Source organism: Schistocerca nitens, chromosome 12, assembly GCF_023898315.1.
Source record: "Schistocerca nitens isolate TAMUIC-IGC-003100 chromosome 12, iqSchNite1.1, whole genome shotgun sequence".
Lineage (NCBI taxonomy): Eukaryota > Metazoa > Arthropoda > Insecta > Orthoptera > Acrididae > Schistocerca > Schistocerca nitens.
This window is the reverse complement of record NC_064625.1, coordinates 153563784-153585301: the sequence shown is the minus strand read 5'-3', so window position 1 is coordinate 153585301 and position 21518 is coordinate 153563784. Positions and strand designations below refer to the sequence as shown.

The 21518-nt window shown below is 42.9% G+C and overlaps 1 protein-coding gene across 1 annotated transcript in view; it reads left to right on the top strand.

The window, feature by feature from the left end:
• Positions 1–15194, top strand: part of LOC126214979 (uncharacterized) — a 424425-nt gene extending 409231 nt beyond the window's left edge. The window contains exons 11-15 of the mRNA XM_049941611.1: positions 979–1323; positions 5521–5692; positions 6086–6234; positions 8323–8451; positions 15075–15194. Coding sequence (XP_049797568.1) covers positions 979–1323; positions 5521–5692; positions 6086–6234; positions 8323–8451; positions 15075–15194 — 915 coding nt within the window. The remainder of the gene's footprint in view (positions 1–978; positions 1324–5520; positions 5693–6085; positions 6235–8322; positions 8452–15074) is intronic.
• The last annotated feature ends 6324 nt before the right edge of the window (positions 15195–21518 follow it).

Below are 21518 nucleotides of genomic sequence, written 5' to 3'. Positions count from 1 at the left end.
GATGTCCATGACATCAGTGGTTGAAGAACGCCACAGTGTTGTTAGTTGTATGAGCTGTAGCACTATCCTGCTGAAAGCATGTTAACTGTAGCAAGACTGAGCAAGCTGGTGCAGTGGTTAGCACACTGGACTCGCATTCGGGATGACGACGGTTCAATCCCGTGTCCGGCCATCCTGATTTAGGTTTTCCGTGATTTCCCTAAATTGCTCCAAACAAGTGCTAGGACGGTTCCTTCGATAGGGCATGGCCGACTTCGTTCCCTATCCTTCCTTAATCCGATAGACCGATGACCTGACTGTTTGGTCTCTTCCCCCAACCCCTGTAAAATGTTAAACATTGGCCAAACCCATTAAAGCAACATTGCAGTGTTTTGCAGTAAATGGCCTGTAAAATTTATGGGCCTAGTAACTTTTGCATGACCACAGGCCTGTAAATATTACCAGTTTGGTGCTTAGAGTGATAATATTTGACACTAATATTTCAAAAAAATCGTTCAAATGGCTCTGAGCACTATGGGACTTAACATCTGAGAGCATCAGTCCCCTAGAACTGAGAACTACTTAAACCTAACTAACCTAAGGACATCACACACATCCGTGCCCGAGGCAGGATTCGAACCTGCGACCATAGTGGTCGCGCGGTTCCAGACTGAAGCGCCTAGAACTGCTGGGTCACACCGGCCGGCACTAATATTTCATTTTAGAACTCTGTTCTATTTGCGAAAGAAGTATTCTTTTAAATTTACACACAGAATTGATCAATTTCAATTAAATACAGTTGAACTATAATCTAGAACTCAACTTTCGTGTACGAGTCACAGTTTTACTGTTTGTAAATCTCCCATGTACGGCACTAAAACATCGGCATTCTTTTTTTATACGAGGCACCGTGCCTCGACACATCGTTTGGTAAACTTTAGGAAGCGAGTACTCACCCCTACGTACTGCAGCAATGGGTAACTCGGTCTCCGGCCGTAGGTGCAGGCGCAGGCGCAGACGGTGGCCCGGCAGTACCAGCTGCAGGTGAGCGTGGCGGCGGACTCGAGTGTGGCGGCGCCGGTGCCGGCGGTGACGGTGGCGGGCCTGCAGGATCAGTGCCAGGGCTGCCACAGCCACGGGCACGGGCAAGGCCAGGCGGCGGCTGCCTACCAGGCGCAGGCGCAGCAGTTCCAGCTGCAGCTGGCGCCGGCACCTACGCCCGCGACCGCGGCGCACCCTGCGGACGACAGCCCGGTCACCTCCTCCACGTTCGGAGAGGGCCGCCAGCAACAGTGCCCCTCACGCTCCTCCCAGCAATCTGTGGACATCCGCGGTCCTATTCAGGTACGCTTTCTTACCGGACTGTCACTACAGTGGTAACTGTCAGTGTCAGTTAAAGAGCACGGCGGTGACTTGTCTGAAACGTGTGATAAATTTATTAATTCTGGCGAATATTAAATTTATTGAAGGCATTTTGGAAATCCCAGGAAATTGTTAAATGCACGAGAGGGAATTGAACTGTTTGTGGCAGAAGTAAATGTTATGACCCATTTTATTACAAATCGTATAGAAATTCTGTTTTGGAAAGAAGTGGTTGTGGTTTTGTGTAAGAAAAGGTGAAAGTGAATTGGGGCAAACTTACTCACTTGCCGGTCTCGGGAATCTTCATTATTATTCTCAAGTTTTCCTGTTCTGAGCTGTTTCTCATTGTTCGATTCTGAGTGTGAATGAGTGTAATGTTCCTATCGCAATTTGTCACATAGCTGTAAATTTGTTTCAAACAAAAACGAAGGATGGTTTTTATTTCTGCAAAAATTTTGAATACAGATTCATATTAGATTTGTTTTGAGGATCAGGCTTCAGTTCAGTAAATTTGTTTCAAACAAAAACGAAGGATGGTTTTTATTTCTGCAAAAATTTTGAATACAGATTCATATTAGACTACACTTGTTTTGAGGATCAGGCTTCAGTTCTTTTTTCTAACTTTATTGCAAAGTAGTATTTTTGTCCAACACTCTCACAGTGTTAGGCTTCAAGAAAACTGACCATACGGTGTGAAGAATGTCCAGTTTGAAACATGACCTGTTGGTGCTACTAACAAGTCAACGTTTTGTTGTGTGTTTCTGTTTAGGATTTCTCATTGATCACACTGTGGTGACAGATAGTTGGCTCAGTGGCTGGGTGCAAGTCTTTCAGCAGGATGCCACTCAGTGGCTTCGTGTCCCGAATTTGATTTATCGCAGTAATCCGACCGGGGTAAGGGAACCTACTGTTTAAAGTGGCTACTGAATGACGTGTCATTCCTGATGACTCCTCACATTGTTGAGAAATGAAGGCTAGATTAAAAGCAGACTGAAAATTTCTGTGCCCTGGATAAGATTCGATTCTGTGGTCTCTCAGTTTTTGGACACGCACTATACCTCTAGACTGTCAGTTGACTAAGTTATAAGAGTGTACAACTTACAGAATTGTTGATAAAACTGTAAATTCTAGCTGGATTAGGAATATTCCTATATCAAGTTATGTGACAACTCAAAGAAATTCATTTGGAAGATGAAAACTGAGTAAAACTTACTCACCCATACAATGAAAATTGCTGCAGAGAAATTTGGAATTTCATTCTGGCAAATACTGAAAATCGTAAGAAACATTTTAATGAAGCACCCAGAAAGGAGGCAAAGAAAGAGGAACAGAGAATCTACAGTGCCATTGGAAACAGTACGACTGTTTCTCACCTGGCAACTACGTAAATGGACTTGCCTCCATAGAACAAAAGTGAGCTGCAATAAATTTATTTTGAAGGGACTCACTGCAAGGAACTGCACTTCTGAATTGCTGATATTATCTATCCGTTACATATGGTTTTAAATGACTTGTAGGGATACCAGAGGTTCTCACTGAAGTGTGGGAGCCGTTAATGTATTTATTGTGTTGTTTGAAATGTAGGTAAATTGCGCTGACACATTGGTACACAGTGCGAAGCGGTTAAACAGAATTTATTTGTGGAACAGTTTTTGTCTGGCGGAAGTGGCTCCGTCATTACATCGACACTAAATAATTTACGCAGTCAGACAAATTGATTCATTTGCCTCCTATGTCAGATAACTGTGGCAACTATCAGTTACTCCATATTGCATAATTGTTAGTCATTTTTATTTATTTATTTGGTCTGTTCAGTTTCGTGTACTGTGATCGAACAATTGCCACCACTTATCTTCTTTTCTGTTTCACCAGTATACCTTCAGTCCTGAAATTTTTGTTCACTCTTGTTTTGAAAATACTCTTCCTGTTGTTCTTGCTTCCGTATTGGATAATTCCTCCACTCTCATTGCTTTTACTCTGATACAATCTCTGTTTCCTATTTCTTTTGTACTGATCTAACGTTTTCCTGAATCCGGATGCACTTGTTATTCTGTTCTCAGTGTGATCCCTTCGTACAGTGACTTGTTTGATCTAAGGTGATATGAATACTCCTCTGCTGTTACTTTTTGCATCCCCAGAATCTCCCTTACAAATTTCCCTCCTTTTTTTATGCCTTCTATTTTTGGCAGTGAGTACAAATATGCAGGTGTCGCTGTGGAACTCTAGTGTGCATTTGTGCTCATAACATAGGGATTTGAATTTGTATGTTTTCTGGAACGTCCGACTGCTATCTTCATCTTTCTGGCTCTTTCTTCAGCAAATGGCATCACCTAGATGCTAGAACTTACGTTTTCTTTTCGTATCAGTATATGCTGTTGTCATTGTCCAGGTTGGATCTTTTTACAATGACCCTAATATTATTCCACTAGGGATATTGTGTTTACTCACCATTTCTGCCATTCTCTGTTATCTTCTCGAGGATGAGTGGTCATCAGCTTGTGCAACTTAAGTTTCAAATAGCTCTCCAGTGGATTTAACTTGGAATTGGGTGATTGTTTATATTTGGTGTATAAGTGCTTGTGTCTTTTCATTTATTTCACAATCTTTTGCCTATTTCATAAATGTGTGTCTGCCTTTGGTGACTTGTGTTTTCTTCAGATTAAAAAAAATGCACCTTCATATCTCCTGCTAGAATCTGGGTTACAGTCAGTCCTAATGATAGAGAATTGTTCTGTGCACAATTGTCATTTTCTGAATTTTGCTTAGTACTCACGTAATTGTGATCTGTGTGATTACCTATTCAATTCTGTAGTGCTTTGGAGATTATCTCATGTATGCCTCTGCAATTGTGTATTTAATTAATTATTCACAATATGATTTAGAATAGTTACAAAATAACATTTGCCAGGTTGAAGAGTAAATAATTTTTTCATAAAAAGTGGCAGTCGTGTTTTAAAAAAATCCTCTGTAAGACATTTTACTTAAATCAAACTTCCATTCCCATCAGTTCTTTTTTAGAGATTCTAATCTCGATCACTCATTCTGAAAAAGAAGCTGAGCATCTTCACCGAGATGTCTGCTATTCTGCATTTCATTTGATGCACACGAGTAATGCAGTCTCGGTAACTGGTTAAAAGGTTATTTATTTAAAACTTGTATGTTCACTTGGTTTGAATGCACCAACGAAATGGCAATAGCATGTTCTGAGGGTTCTGAAAAATGTATTCCCTCTTAACTTGTTAGAATATGTGCCTTTAAGAAATTTAGGAAGGCATAAGGTGAGGAGTAGGTATTTGCTCAATACTGGGAATGAATGGTGATGAAGATTATCAGTACTATTTATTATTATTATTATATGGTTTGAGGCGTAAACCTCGTCAAGTCTTAAATAACACGCAAAGTACTCTTAACGCAAGTGTACTTATATTTGTTTTTCTCAATAATAATAATAATAATAATAATATTGTGTTGACACACTCAGCAAATCCAGGGACACAGTTCAGGAGAGATACGAGATATCTGTTAAAACTGTTTCACAAATTGGTATGTTTCATTTGTAAGTTTTTATTGTACCTTTCACGATAGTACTAAGCCTTGCTACCACCTTTACTACTATCTGGTTCTGCAAGTATTTCAAATTTGAGACATTTGTGTAACATTTAGTGTCATCATATATTATTTATGAGAAGCCATCTTCTCATCACTGTAGTACATCTCTACTTCAGAAGGCAAGAAAGAGATAGCTCGAGTAGTCTGTGTAGCTAAGCCGGTACACGAGAGCTGTGGCTCTCAGTTTGTCACAGTCCTTCACACAGTTTTAATGTCACGAAATTTCATCACAGTGTACTCACTACTGTGAAGTAGAAGCTTCTTGTCGGTCTGGTGCTGCACACAAAAGTCAAGCATGCCCTTATATCATCTACAGTGAAACCTAATTTCAGAACTAAGTCATTGCTCTAGTGCCATGTAACCTTTTCAACTGAAAGACAAAAACATTCTAGAATTTTGTTTATGAAATTTTAAACTTCCATCTCTTCATTTTCCAAAGACTGCCCACACCTGATTTCTATGTGTCGTGGTGTTTCAAAAGGTTTGCTCTCTGTAGTTATGCAGGTCTGAAATAATTTGCAGAAAATCATTGTAGCTATGGTGTTGATTTATCACGATTTTGGTGTACAGGGTGGCACAGTGAGCACCAGCAACGGTTCACCTGTGGAAGGCGCGGCAGGCCCGTGCTACCTCGCACAGCCCGAACCTTCGCCCAACTCCGACGCCCTGCTGATTTCATCATCATCTCCTGTGACTCCGGTGCAGGCCCCTAGTCCTCCAGCCAACAGTGCCCAGTATAGATGTCAGCAGCAGCAGCAGCAACAACAACAACAACAACAACAGCAACAGCAGCAGCAGCAGCAGCAACAACAACAACAATTGCAGCAGCAACAACTGCAACAACAGCAGCAGCAGCAACTGCAACAGCAACAGCAGCAGCAGCATCAACTGCAACAACAGCAGCAGCAGCAACTGCATCAACAACAGCAACAGTTGCAACAACAGCAGCAGCAGCAATTGCAACAACAGCAACAGCAGCAACAACTGCAACAACAGGCACCACTGCAACAACCACAACAGCAACAGCAAGTGTCACAGCCGCAACAGCACCATAGAAGAACGCCACACATCACAGTAACGACAATGGCATCAGGCCGTACCGTCGGGAGTAATACCGTGACGTCAGTGGTGGCAGGGTCTTGTGGACCACGGGCGCACACTGCGACTGTGTCGGTGACGACGGCAGACACACCACACCAGCAGTCGGTGGCGTCCTCTGGGCAGGGCCACGCACAGGCCAAGTCGCCCCTGGAGATGGTGCAGAGTGTCGTCAGCTCCATACAGGTCTGGACTGTTACTCTGTCAATTTCACTCGGCATTTCTTTCTCATGGCATTACTTTCTTACAGTGTTTGTTCAAAAAGCAATAGAGTCTAAATTTGAGAAAACTTATTTTGAAGATATCTCTACAAACAATTAAAATTCTTCATAATAGTACTCTCGGATGTTGACACACTTCTGCAGAGTTTTCCACTCTTGAAAGCTGCCCTACAAGTTGTATCCCAGAATATCCTGCAGGCAGTGTGTCAAAGCCACTCAACTTCCACTGCAGTCTTGTGGTGCTGTCCTCTGAGTGCTGTTAGGGGGGCGGGGAAGCATTGTGAATCCATGCTGCACCAGGTAGTCATTGACTGAGCTGGTGTGGCTCAGTGCATTGTCATGCAGGGTGTATATGACCTGGGACAACCGGGAGATCAGGGATAAACCCGGGAATTTTTTTCATCTGGGAGAAAACGGGGAAGAAACCCGGGAATCTTTTAGAATTCTGGGAATTTTTCATTGTTTTAGTTTTCAATTAAATTTTTGTAATTTTGACTGGTAAGAACCGATACTCTTAACAAAGGATATTACTGTATCCCAGTACTGCCAATAATAATGGAGCAATAAAACATGAATGAGAGATGAGAGAAAAAACAAAAATAAAACTTAAATTGCAAAGGAAATGCCCCATTTAAAAAAAAAAAAGAAAAAAAAAACGCAATGCTCATACACATCTGCCAACAGAAAAATGTGTCAAAGGCTGTAGGAAGACAATGCAATGCTTCATAGCAACAAATTGCCTCCGATGAGTGTGACGTCACAACTGTTTACATTAGATTCATTTAAGCAGTTACGAGCAGGCTCGAGTCGCGTTTGTGTAGTACCTTCTCCTGCTTCTGGCTACAGAAGTGTGGCTGTTAGCTGTATAAGCAGTAGCAGTAAGCTGTCAGGTGCTACCCGGAAAAATTTTACTGGTACGCCCAAGCCATCAAATTCACGCGTGAGCAACAGGTCCTGGAGGCAATTTGGGAGGGGGGGGGGGAGACACAAATTCATATTCCTGAGGAAAAAAACCTTGTTTCACAAAGTGCCTAGTATCAAGTGCACGTTGGTCTATTGATTATATGAATATAATAGAGGGAAACATTCCAAGTGGGAAAAATATATCTAAAAACAAATATGATGTAACTTACCAAACGAAAGCGCTGGCATCTTGATAGACACACAAACAAACACAAACATACACACAAAATTCAAGCTTTCGCAACCAACGGTTGCTTCATCAGGAAAGAGGGAAGGAGAGGGAAAGATGAAAGGATGTGGGTTTTAAGGGAGAGGGTAAGGAGTCATTCCAATCCGGGAGCAGGAACACTTACCTTAGGGGGAAAAAAGGACAGATATACACTCGCATACACACACATATCCATCCGCACATACACAGACACAAGCAGACATGGTGACTTACTCCTCTTTCGAACCTACTTGCAATGAGTGTGCTACAACACACAATTGCGTCAGAAAGAAATGGGATTCACTATCATTTATATGAACCTTGCAATGTAAGGTTCGGAGCAGGATTGAGTTTCTTAATTATTTTAAAAATTAAGCAGTAGAAATGACATAGAAAGTAGAAAAAATTTTAAATAAAATATTAATTAACTTTTAAATGTTGCCTGCACTATATGAATGTGAGTACAGTCTGTGAGCAAGCCATTAGCTTCTACCTACTACTTTTAAATAATTGCATTGTTTTCCTTTGCAGCAGAAAATGCCTGTATCACAGGTGCCACAGCAGGTAAAACATCAACAGCAACAGCAGCAGCAGCAACAACATCATCAACAACCTCAACAGCAGCTCCTCAGTCAGCAACAACAGCAGCAGCTCCTCAGTCAACAACAACTACAGCTTCAGCTCAGCCAGCAACACCAGCAGCAGCAGCAGCAACAACAACAACAGCAGCAGCAGCAGCAGCAACAACAACAACACCATCTGGCACAGCAACAGCACCAGCAGGCACACCAGTCTCAGCAACAGCAGCATCAACAACAGCAGCTGAGTCAGCAACAGCAACAACAGCAGCAGCAGCAACAACAACAGCAACAACAACAACAGCAGCAGCAGCAGCTGACTCCGGGCCACATCCTGGTGTCGAGCTGTGGCGGGCAGCTGTTGGTGGCCAACACTGGGGCCGTCATGGGAAAGCCAGTTCTCACCAGCATGTCTAGTGGTGCTGTCACTCAGGTACTGTTATGTCCCCTAATAATTATAAATGTACTGACTAGAGAAATCGAACTGACTTCTGTACACATTTCGGCAAAAATTATTAATTACTAGCCAACCGGAATTATTTACAAAAATGTCCTAGAAGTTAGTGCCATTTCACTGCAGGCGACAACAAAAAATAAGTTAATAAAACTTTTATTACCAAATCTACACGAGTTAATTTCCTGATGCCAGTATTACTCTGAAAACATCTTCAGGACTTTTGAACACACCCTTTGTACACAGTTCTGCTATCAGGGGTTTGCCCTGTCCAAAACCGAAGTTTCCGACACTTCACTGTGTTCGACACAAAATTTTGTATCTCGAAGTGCATAGGGAAGCGACAGTCACTGGGTTTGAGAATGGTGCCATTTGAAAAATTGGTGTCCTAATTAGCATTGTGAATTGCGTGTTCGGTTTGGGCAGTAGCCTTGCCTGTCTTTTCAAAAGCACACAAAACACTTTCTTAATAAGCCGCTACCTACTTTGACGAAAATAAACACGTTGTCTCTTCCTACCTCAAAAATAAGGAGATGAGATTTATTTCTTAATCTAAAAATATTTCAATAAAACAGAAACAAAAAAAGACCACAATTATTGAGTTGACCTAGGTTGAGGTTTCAGCATATCCCCCCATCTGTATAGCATAATTTCTGAATTCGAGGATAAATTCATTCCCTCCAGAAAATAGTTCCACACCATTATTGGTCCATTTTCTTGCAACTGAATAAAATAATAAGTAATTGATGCCAAGTTTGGTTGCACAAGTATATTCAGTCCAGCACATTCTTCCTGTTTCAATTATTGTGGGAAATTTCAAAAACTGGGGACAAAAAAATAAAAAATTGAGGACATTTGATATCCTCAATCAGTTTCAAAGGAAATGAGGGCAAAGCATGAAAACTGGTGATTGTCCCTAGAAAATGAGGACATCTGGTCATCTTACCTTAATGTTTGTTAAAAATATTGTCACGTAGAAGAAGGTGTAAGTAGATGAATGACTAACACTAACTTCAGCACTCGCACATACAAGAGCACGGAGCGAACTGCCTCCGACCACAACACATACGGTATATATACAGCTACAGAACATTCCAGTACAATGATGTGGATACTTCTAGAATGTACTCGAACCGAATACAGAAATCAAAATTTTACAGTTCAAGTGAATTTTGAACTCACGACCCTCCACGCCATAGTCTAGTACCATAAAAACTACACTATGGCGACTGTGCTACTCAGCTTCTGCTGCTACTTTGCTCCCTCCTTAAGAGAACGACGTCTCAGTGTTATGTCCTCCTAGTCGGGGAACTAGTCATTGGTCCTGCATACTCCGGCTCCCGATGACTGACGGTCACCCCGGTGGTGATCTTCGTAGATTTTCCCTTGCCGCTTCGATCTTCGTCACCTTTCCGCTTGTTGCGTGTCGCTATAGCTTCCTATTTACCCTGGGTTGCGAGAGTCTTATAGGGCTCAATTCGAAGGATGTGGACCGTATCTCTGATCTTTCGTCGTCTTGTGTCGGGGTCGAAATCTTCAACTTCGTAAATAACATCAGACAACTGTCTTATAATCGTATAAGGTCCAAAGTAGTGCCTGAGGAACTCCTGAGAGAGATCGGCCTTCCGAACAGGAGTGAAGATTCAGACGAGGTCACCAGACTGGTAAACAACAGGGCGGTGGCTCGCATCGTACCTTCAGTAATCGTTTTCTTGAGCCTGCAGCGTGCGGAGTCGAGCTAACTGCTGAGCTTCCTCGGCTCTGGTTAACACCTGGCCGATGTGTCGTCGTCCGTGTCATCGGGATGTAATGGAAACACAGTGTCCGTCGTCGTAGTCGCCTCTCGCCCGTGTACCAGGAAAAATGGCATAAATCCTGTGGTGTCTTGTACGGCAGTGTTGTAGACAAATGTCACGAAAGGTTGCACCTTATCCCAATTGCTCTGCTCGACATTGACGAACATTGATAGCATGTTGGCCAAGGTCTTATTAAGGCATTCAGTAAGCCCATTAGTTTGCGGGTGGTAGGCAGTCGTCATATGAAGAGTAATGTTGCACCGACAGTTTATCTCTGTCACAAGATTTGATTGAAAAACTTTCCCTCGATCCATAATTAATGACCTTTGGGGCACTGTGCTTTAATACAATGTCTTCTACGATGAATTTGGCTACCTCAAATGCTTCGGCTGTTTTCATGGCTTTTGTAATGGCATAGCGTGTCAGATAATAAGTGCAAACAATAATCCATCTCTCACCACTAGCAGACGTTGGAAATCGTCTGAGGAGGTCAATCCCAACACACTGGAAAGGCGTTTCAGCTGGTGGAATTGGTATGAGTCGGCCAGGTGGTTTCTGAGGCACTGCCTTTCTCCTCTGGCACACTCGACAGTGTGGCACGTAGTGACGGACACTCTTAAATAAACCTGGCCAGAAAAATCTCATGCAGATCCTATCGTGGTAGCTGCCTCTTTCCAAACAGATTAAAGTTTTACTTGCAAAGTAATCCATTAACTACCTTAAATTGTCCTTTCACATCCTCTGACCAATTTAAGGCAAGCATAATTTGACATATCTTGGTGTTTTCTTCCACTTCTGTACACTACGGTAATGTCCTGCTCTTGAAGACATAGTTCCCACCTGGCGAGTCGTCCTGTTGTATCCTTAAGACCTGTCAACCAACAAAGTGAATGATGATCTGTAACAACTGTGAATGGCCGTCCATAGAGATACTGTCGCAATTTGCAAATGGCCCAGGTCACAGCAAGACATTCTCTTTATGTAGTTGAGTAGTTTCTCTCGGCTTTTGTAAGTGTCCTAGAAGTATAGGCTATAACCTTCTCTTTTCCATCCAAAATCTGTACCAAAACAGCACCGATCCCATACTCACTGACATCTGTGTGTAGTTCTGTACAGGCCAAGTACAGGGTCAGTTGTCAAAGCTTTTCACAGCACATCGAAAGAATCTTGTTGAGCACCACCCCAGATAAATTTAGCATCGGCTTTTAACAACTAACTCTTGGAGTGGCCTGGCTTTCATACAAAAGTCTTTGATAAAAGACTGTAATAAGAACATAATCCGAGGATGCTTCCAGATATCTAATACTCTTAGGAATAGGAAATTACGTTATAGATCTCACCTTTTCTGAGTCTGGCTGCACACATTCATTTGACACAAGGTGTCCAAGTATTCTGATTTATTTTGCTCCAAAGAGACTCTTTCTTGGATTAAGTTTCAGTCCAGCTTGTTGGAAACACTTAAGACGCCTTCATCAAATGTGTCTGAGAATACTATAATGTCATCTGAATAACAAAGACACATCGTCCACTTCAAGTGACTTAGAAGATTATCCATCATCCATTCAACCAAGTGGCATTACCTTAAACTCATACAGGCCCTCAGGGGTGATAAATGCAATTTTCTCACAATCAGCCTCATATACTTCGATTTTCCAGTATCCCGAGTACTTGGGCATGGTTGAGAAAAACTTAGCCCCCTTCAGACAATCTAGTGTATCGTCAATTCGTGAAAGGGGTAAATGTCCTTTTTAGTTATATTATTAAGCTTCCTGTAATAACACAGAAGCACCAAGTGCCATCCTTCTTCCTGACGAGAACCACTGGTGACGAGCATGACGAAGGCTGAATGATGTCATTCTTCATAATTTTCTCTACCTCGGCGCGAATTATTCAACATTCCGTTGCTGACACATGGTACGCGCTCTGGTTTATTGGTTGATGGTCTCCATTGCTAACCTGGTGCTTCACCGCCGATCTGTCTAATTGGGTCTTCACCTGTGGATTGAAGCATTCAGAGAACTCTTCAAGAATGGCAAGTTGCTTCTTCTGTTGTTCCTTAGTGAGATCTGGTGATGGTCGACCTAGAAGATCTTGTCTCGTAGTGGTAGCGCTAATTTCGCCCACAGACTCGGTATGGGAGGTTTCTGTGACGCTCAGCTGTTCTGCAGTTAATGGCCCAGCCTTTGCTACACACGTGCGTCTTGGAAGGATCTGCAGTTCTCGGCAACAGTTAACTATCCTCAATTCACCAAATCCATTCTTAAACGAGACGACAGAGGCTGGGATGACTAAGTTATTCTGCAGTGGTATGCTTCTTTTACATTCCACTACAGGATCCACGGGTTGACGGATGGCATGACACACGACAGTTACCTTTCAAGCGCTGACAACAGAAATGATCACTTCATCCAGCACACACAGTCTGCGCACACTCGGATGCCCATCTTCCTGTCCACAGATCTCATCTCGTCTAGCATAATCTTCGAGTGAGCACTATCTATAATTGCCTGAGAAGCTTTCAAAAAGTCCCATCGAAGAATGACATAATGACTACACTCTTGTAAGACGACAAATTCTAAGGGCTGTGTATGGCCCTCACGAATGACCCTCACAAATGACACATCTTCCTTTAGGTTTTACATATTTCTCATTAGCCACCTTCAGCAGAGATGTTTTGTTGTCGACGAAGACGGTTCTCTGTAACTGGTGACAGTACTTCTCCGAAATGACTGAATATGACGCTCCAGAGTCCACAAGAGCTTGGGCTGGTCGGCCATCCGTGAGGATGTCTATGTAGTTTCCTATCATTATTGTAGTGATCGACGGCGGAGGATTTTTCTCTTCGGTGGTCGCACCCTTTAGATTTCCAGGTTGCGGCGGCTAGGTGATCGGCTGGAGCTTCTAAACAGCGATGGAGACCTTTATTGTCGTGTTGGGGAGTGTCCTGTCCTGCACCCACATCTTCTCGTTCATCTTCATCGTCCCGGAGTTGGCATCGGCTGAGATCGGTCTGCTGTCTTCTGGCGCGGGTTCGTCATATATCCACTGCCTTTCTCGACAGTAGCGCACCACATGTCCTGGTTGGTTATCCTGAGTCCTCCAGACATCAGTCTTGCTTGGTGCCCAAACAGGTTCCTCGTGTGGCATTGTAGGAATGTAACTTCGCCTGTCTCTACTTTTTTACCGTTTTAAAGGGAAATGAAGGATGAGAGATTGGGTTCAATGTCTGTTCCACTTCCTCCCTTATGACCTCTTGAAACAACTCAGTTTTTTGCTCGCCATGCAATCCAAGTGTCTTCTGAACTTCCTCTCTCACTATCTGAAGAAGAACACTTGTGCATCAGTTCCTTCTTCCATCACAGACATCGATATGACGTTTGGAAGCTGTTCAAACTTCTTGCTTGTAATTCTCCTTCAGAAGTAGGTCTTGATACATGTCTCAGCAACACCCTTTATGAGACGTGCAACCTTATCTTCCTCCTTCATTCTAGGATCCACTATTTTACACAGCTCCAAGACGTCTTGAATGTATGTATGTATATGCAGGATGCTGTCATTTCTCCTGGACGCTGTGCCCTACACTTTAATTTATCTTCAGCCTTGCACTTCTGTCGTCGTGTTTCGCCGAAATACTTGTGCATTTCCACCTGTAATACTTCCCAGCTTGTGAACTTCTCCTCGTTGTTCTCATACCATTGCTTGGCAGTGCCCTCCAAGTAGAAAAATATGTTAGCCAAACACACGGTGTCATCCCATTTGTTAAATTTGGGTATACACTCATATACCTTCAGCCACTTGTTCGGATCTTGGCCATCGTCACCAGAGAACCCGGAAGGGTGTCTCATGTGGTGGCACACAGTTGCCGTCATCTTAACGTCCTCTTCTTCTTCTGTCTCCGGTAGATTGCGATCTGTGGAATATGGCTCGAACTTGGGTTTCTCGCCACACGAACGTTGGCTCTGTCGTGGCCTGATGGGAGCCACTGTGTCGTCAGTAATGTGCCCTATCGTAAGTTCCAATACCCAGCATCTCCGCCAGTGTAATGTCACGTAGAAGGCGGTGTAATTAGATGAGTGACGAACACTAACTTCACTTAACTGTCGTTTATTCAGCACTTGCACATACAGGAGCGGGGAGTGAACTGCCTCCAGCCAGAACACATACGGTATACATACAGCTACAGAACATTCCTGTACACGGATTCTTGCCATTTGTGATACTTCTAGAATGTACTCGAACTGAATACAGAAATTAAAATTTTACAGTTCAGGGGAGTTTTGAACTCACGACCCTCGATGCAACAGTCTACTATCATAACCACTACACTATTGCAACTGTGCTACGCAGTTTCTTCTGCGACGGTATAACAGAACATTTGCATTGTTGTGCCATTGGATGCTGCTGGTGGTGGAGTGGGAGGGGGAGGGGTGATAGGGAGACCGATGGTAGTAAAAAGAGGTCGTGTCATTTTTCACTTCTTGCCTAGAGTGGCAAAACGCATAGCAATGGCCGTGCAGATGGCTCAGCAATACAGTTTTAAGTCCAAGAATGTAACTGACAAGTACATTGTCAGGTTGCCGCCAGTGCCCATCTCTCACAGCCTGTGAGTGGGTACTTGGCCTTAATGCACAAGCTGAAGGCACAGTATAACAATGTACTCACTGAAAATGAAAGAAAAAGGGATCGATAAGCAGGGGGATGGGGGTTGGACATTAAAAGAGGGAGGAGTAAATTGTGAAAAGGGGAAGTGCGTACAGTAGTTATTCTTGTGAAGGCATATTGTAACTTAGTGTGTTTCTTCAACAGAACCTGCTAGTGGTTGCCAGTGATTCCTGCAAGAACGCCTCCTTGGCACATTGCTATTCACACAGCACTACTTCTTGGGAGATTGGTACACATGTCTCACTTCCAGAACCAGCATTTTGAAACGATCGTGGTCTGTACTATTAAGTAACTTCGACTTTGAAATGAGAGGCAGGGTCCGATCGAGCAGATTACAACAGTCCTGGACTCCAGATCATCAGTTATTGAATAGTGGGGCCTCACTTTGCAAAGTATTTGACAAAAATTAGTTATGTCTGCGGCCCAGTGAAATTCACAGAATCTTTTGCTCAGATATATTGCCTCGTCACTGCTAATCTCAACACACGCCTCTGTACATTCGCCAGTTGTCACAGTAGATCTTCAGCCGCCACGCAATTCGCTCTAACTTCTGCTACATTTTTTTCCGTCGGAAGATTCGAATAGTAATTGACTGTAACACACACTCTGTGGTACCATTTTCGTTCACAGTGCAGCAGTAGGAAAAAGCACACTTATGAGTCGTTTTGGTTATGATTACTAGATGAGAAGACCTGCTGAACAAAATAGAGACTGGCCCCAAACCGTGGGTTTCCTATGCTTACACACTGGTGTCAGGTCATACAGCCTCAGGAGAAGCGAGGCCACTTCTTTCAGCCAGAAATGTTACAGTTATTGTGTTTTGGGTTGCAAAAGGAATCTCTCTTGCGGATTTTAGATACAGAAGGAGAATAAATAATGAAACTGGCTGTGAGGCTAAGAAAATGAAAAAGATCGTACAAAACAAATGACACAGCCTCCCGATTACTATTGTGTTTTGACACGAGAGCCCTCAGTCACACTCTGCCTTATTTTAACAGGATTTTTTGATTGTGTGCAGTAAAGCCCAGGTTCGGTTTCTGTGCCAAAACGTGGTTTGACTTCAAAGACTTTGACTCTGACAGAAACTCGAGATGCCATCAGGCTGAAATCTCAGAGCAGAATTTAATGTGGAGACAATCTGTCGGCTACTTAAGATATATGAATAGTGATTACGTGGAGAATACAAAGTACTCGGGTACTCCAGCGTTCACTTTATCACTTAGGGGACTTTCCGTATAGTGCTCGTATAAAACTGAAGCTCCACTCACATTCCTACAGGTGATCCCTACAGCGGTCGGAGTTCCGGCGACGGTGCTGGTGAACGCACTACCTGCGCCACTGCTGCTGCAGCCGGGCGTGGTGGCGGTGGACGGCACTACGGCGGTGCAGATCCCGCACCTCGTGGCGGCCGCGGGCGGCGTCCTGCAGCAGCCCACCTCGGCTGCCGACCTGTTCCAGCCCCACCAGGCGGCGGCAGCGGCCGCGCCCGCCCCCGCGCCCGCGCCCCAGCAGCACCTGCCACAGCACGGCCACCACCACCAGCAGCAACAGCACCACCAGCACCAGCACCACCGCGTCGCCACGTCGGTCGCTTCCGTGCACCACGGTCACCACGCCGTCGGAGCGCAGGCTACGCTCCCGCAACGCAAGGCTGGCGGCAAGAGGCGCAAGGTTCCTCCGCAGACTGTCGCGTCGATGCTGCACGTTGCGCAGCAGCAGCAGCAGCAACAGCAACAGCAGCAGCAGCAACAGCTGCAGGTATTTGGACTGTTCACAAAATTGGGCGGTTTCATTGTTTCAAAATGGTAAAGAGCAGCAATCAGTTGTTGTTTCCATTTTAGCTTCATTAGAGCAGATCCATATTTTGGCTAGTAACTGGCCATTATCAAATATAAAATCAGAGAATACGTAGATTTTACACAGACTAGACAACTGCTGTAGGGGAACACAGAGCCATCTTCAAAATGTTTTTTTTTAATAATTATATTTACATTAGACTGTGGCCCAAGAGATATTTCATGTTTCATCTTTCATGCTGGAGACATCATTACAGGCTTCAAAGACTCTGACAGCAGTTTCAAACCTGAAACAATCTCAGTAAACCAAACTGGTGCAACGACATCTCCAGTATTACGAGACAAAATATTATTAATAGAAATATGCCTTAGACCGGGGCCTAATTCCCATAAAACAAAATTCACTAAGAATGCAGATATGATAGTTCCTGGCTTGTACAGCTGTAATTTCGCGAGTAATTATGTAACGTATTCAGGCATGTGTAGTTGTGTGTAAAAGTTAGTTTAATTCTGTAATTTAGTTTTCGAGTGTCTTGTTATCTCCACCCTCCTCCTCTCTTTAAATCAAATCATCTGATGACGATTTTCGAAACAAGTCAAAACTGGATATGATACTATTTATATAAGACTGGAGGCTGAGAAATGCATTAAAAAGATTTGAAATATGTAGAGTGAGATGAAACAGAGATCCGTGCGTGTTCACAGGTTCTTTGGGAATATTTAATTGGAAAGGGAATGAGATTTGCGCATATGCTAGAAAAAGAGACGCTGTTCTGTGTTGAGTGTTAGGCAGGAGTGGACTTTGGTGACAGAATGGTGGAGCTGCAGCACCTGTGATGTCGGCCCTCATCCCACTTCACAACCAGCTCTGAGGTGTAATATGCTCACCGATCACTGCCAATAGCTCACTGTTAAAAGAGTGTCATAGCAGTGAGTAACCGGCTACTTTTGACTTGTGTGTAGGAGAAAGGTAGTTCTGTGCTAGTGAAGCGGGGATCTTGAATTTCAGTCATTCTATCATACTCACAGCTATGAGGTTAAAAGGTATATGCTTGAGATCCAGTACGAGCCTTGGTCAGAGAGATGGAGTGGGCGATGACTGATGTACTGTTGTTGTTGTTGTGGTCTTCAGTCCTGAGACTGGTTTGATGCAGCTCTCCATGCTACTCTATCCTGTGCAAGCTTCTTCATCTCCCAGTACTTACTGCAACCTACATCCTTCTGAATCTGTTAAGTGTATTCATCTCTTGGTCTCCCTCTACAATTTTTACCCTCCACGCTGCCCTCCAATACTAAATCGGTGATCCCTTGATGCCTCAGAACATGTCCTACCAACCGATCCCTTCTTCTAGTCAAGTTGTGCCACAAGTTTGTCTCCTCCCCAATTCTAGTCAATACCTCCTCATTAGTTATGTGATCTACCCATCTAATCTTCAGCATTCTTCTGTAGCACCACATTTCGAAAGCTATTTTCTTCTTGTCTAAACTATTTATCGTCCACATTTCACTTCCATACATGGCTACACTCCATACAAATACTTTCAGAAACGACTTCCTGACACTTAAATCTATACTCGATGTTAACTAATTTCTCTTCTTCAGAAAGGCTTTCCTTGCCATTGCCAGTCTACATTTTATGTCCTCTCTACTTCGACCATCATCAGTTATTTTGCTCCCCAAATAACATAACTCAATTACTACTGTAAGTGTCTCATTTCCTAATCTAATTCCTTCAGCATCACCCGACTTGATTCGACTACATTCCATTATCCTCATTTTGCTTTTGTTGATGTTCATCTTATATCCTCCTTTCAAGACACTGTCCATTCCGTTCAACTGCTCTTCCAAGTCCTTTGCTGTCTCTGATAGAATTACAATGTCATCGGCCAACCTCAAAGTTTCTATTTCTTCTCCATGGATTTTAATATCTGCTCCGAATTTTTCTTTTGTTTCCTTTACTGTTTGCTCAATATACAGATTGAATAACATCTGGGAGAGGCTACAACCCTGTCTCACTCCTTTCCCAACCACTGCTTCCCTTTGATGTCCCTCGACTCTTATAACTGCCATCTGGTTTCTGTACAAATTGTAAATAGCCTTTCGCTCCCTGTATTTTACCCCTGCCATCTCCAGAATTTGAAAGAGAGTATTCCAGTCAACAATGTCAAAAGCTTTCTTTAAGTCTACAAATGCTAGAAACGTAGGTTTGCCTTTCCTTAATCTAGCTTCTAAGATAAGTCGTAGGATCAGTATTGCCTCACGTGTTCCAATATTTCTACGGAATCCAAACTGATCTTCCCCGAGGTCCGCTTCTACCAGTTTTTCCATTCGTCTGTACTATGCTATACTATACTATAGTACTGATGTACTATAAAATATTAAATGCTCAGGTTCAACACAATATGAAATTGTATCTCTAGAAGTTATGAGAAAGGAGGGCGACGGAGAATGGAGATTAAGAAACTGAGTGTTAAACTGCAAAATATGAAGTTCTCCGTAGCAACTGGATGTGTTTCAGCTCTGAGCGGCTCTTTGACACCTCCTGTTTCCCAAGGCCAGTAGTTTCTTATCTACCTCTTGACCCTGCTTGCCCCAGTCCCCCAGGTCCTGCCCAGGTCGCAAATGGTGTGCGAATAATAATCGTAAGTAAGCATCCTTGCGAGTGCAAATGTGTGTGCTATTCTTGTGAGATGTGTGCAGGAAGAAGCAGTATCCAATGTGTCAGTACTTCTTGGGAAACTGGTGCACGTATCTTGCTTTTTGGTGAGTCCCTGAGCCGGTCCTGCAGAACTGTCCTCTCAACTAGTACCCTTTACTCTGAAGTGATAGGCTCGAGATATGTTCGAGGAAAAGTTTGGCTGTGGCCGTGCAGTATTAATCCGTCTCAGCTCATCCACTTGTTGGTGGGACTCTCACATGTAGTGTTTCTTGTGAACAGGTTATCTTGTATGGTCATTCGTACTATGTCTACTGGCAGCTGTGAGGGCCTCTTCCTGGGTGAAAAGGTTCATATTGCACAGAATAGCAGTCCCGTTCTGTCTCGTAGTGGTTATGGCCGTGGAAATCTTGAGTGTGAACTTCAGTATAGTGTTCCTGAGGTACTGCGTGCACTAAGAACTTTATATTACTAAATTAACAAATGAGAAGATATTAAGCTTGAAGTAGGTGTGTGTAACAGTTAAGGAACCTTTTTAAGGTAAATATATAAATTAATTGAATCATTTGAATAAAAAGAAATTTGTTTATTTGGTTGCACCACAAAAGCAAATTCACAGTTGATGTATAATGATAAAGAATTTTTGGTTTTGAGCCTTAGTTTGAAACCTAGTTGTAGAAAAATAATTCACCCTCGGCTCACTGCACAGCTTTATGTCATCAGTTTATTTCCGAACAACTATCTAATGGTTAAACCATTGTGGTTAATACTATTACCTAGTGATGTGGGCTAGGCAAATGCCTAGTGGGCAGGACATTTATAAATGGGCACTTGCCTGGGAATTGGCCCAAAGCAGTTTTAAATGCTCGAAATCTGAGCACTTATAAAAAACGTACTTTTTAAAGTTTTTACTGCTAGAATGCATAATTTACCAATTAAAATACGGGATGGAATGATACCCTTGATATTACAAGTAAGTAAATGTTTACGTGTTAACATACATAAATTTGTCATTCATAGCCTTTTTTACTAATAACAAAAGGAAACAAGAGAGAAACATGGTGTTGTCGCCCCCCCCCCCCCCCCCCCCCATGCTATGTCAAGGAAGGGTGCATGTTACTGATAGCTGCTTTTCATTTACAATGTCCTTTTTATTTTTACCAGTTTTCGTCCTCTCTCTCTCTCTCTCTCTCTCACACACACACACACACAAAATTATATATATATATATATATATATATATATATATATATATATATATATATATATATATATATATATATATAATAGAGGGAAACATTCCACGTAGGAAAAATATATCTAAAAACAAAGATGATGTGACTTACCAAATGAAAGTGCTGGCAGGTCGACAGACACACAAACAAACACAAACATACACACAAAATTCAAGCTTTCGCAACAAACTGTTGCCTCATCAGGAAAGAGGGGAAGGAGAGGGAAAGACGAAAGGATGTGGGTTTTAAGGGAGAGGATAAGGAGTCATTCCAATCCCGGGAGCAGAAAGACTTACCTTCGGGGGAAAAAAGGACGGGTATACACTCGCACACACACACATATCCATCCACACATATACAGACACGTTGTTGTTGTTGTTGTTGTGGTCTTCAGTCCTGAGACTGGTTTGATGCAGCTCTCCATGCTACTCTATCCTGTGCAAGCTTCTTCATCTCCCAGTACCTACTGCAACCTACATCCTTCTGAATCTGCTTAGTGTATTGATCTCTTGGTCTCCCTCTACGATTTTTACCCTCCACGCTGCCCTCCAATGCTAAATTTGTGATCCCTTGATGCCTCAAAACATGTCCTACCAACCGATCCCTTCTTCTAGTCAAGTTGTGCCACAAACTTCTCTTCTCCCCAATCCTATTCAATACCTCCTCATTAGTTACGTGATCTACCCACATTATCTTCAGCATTCTTCTGTAGCACCACATTTCGAAAGCTTCTATTCTCTTCTCGTCCAAACTGGTTATCGTCCATGTTTCACTTCCATACGTGGCTACACTCCATACAAATACTTTCAGAAACGACTTCCTGACACTTAAATCTATACTCGATGTTAACAAATTTCTCTTCTTCAGAAACGATTTCCTTGCCACAAGCAGACATATTTAA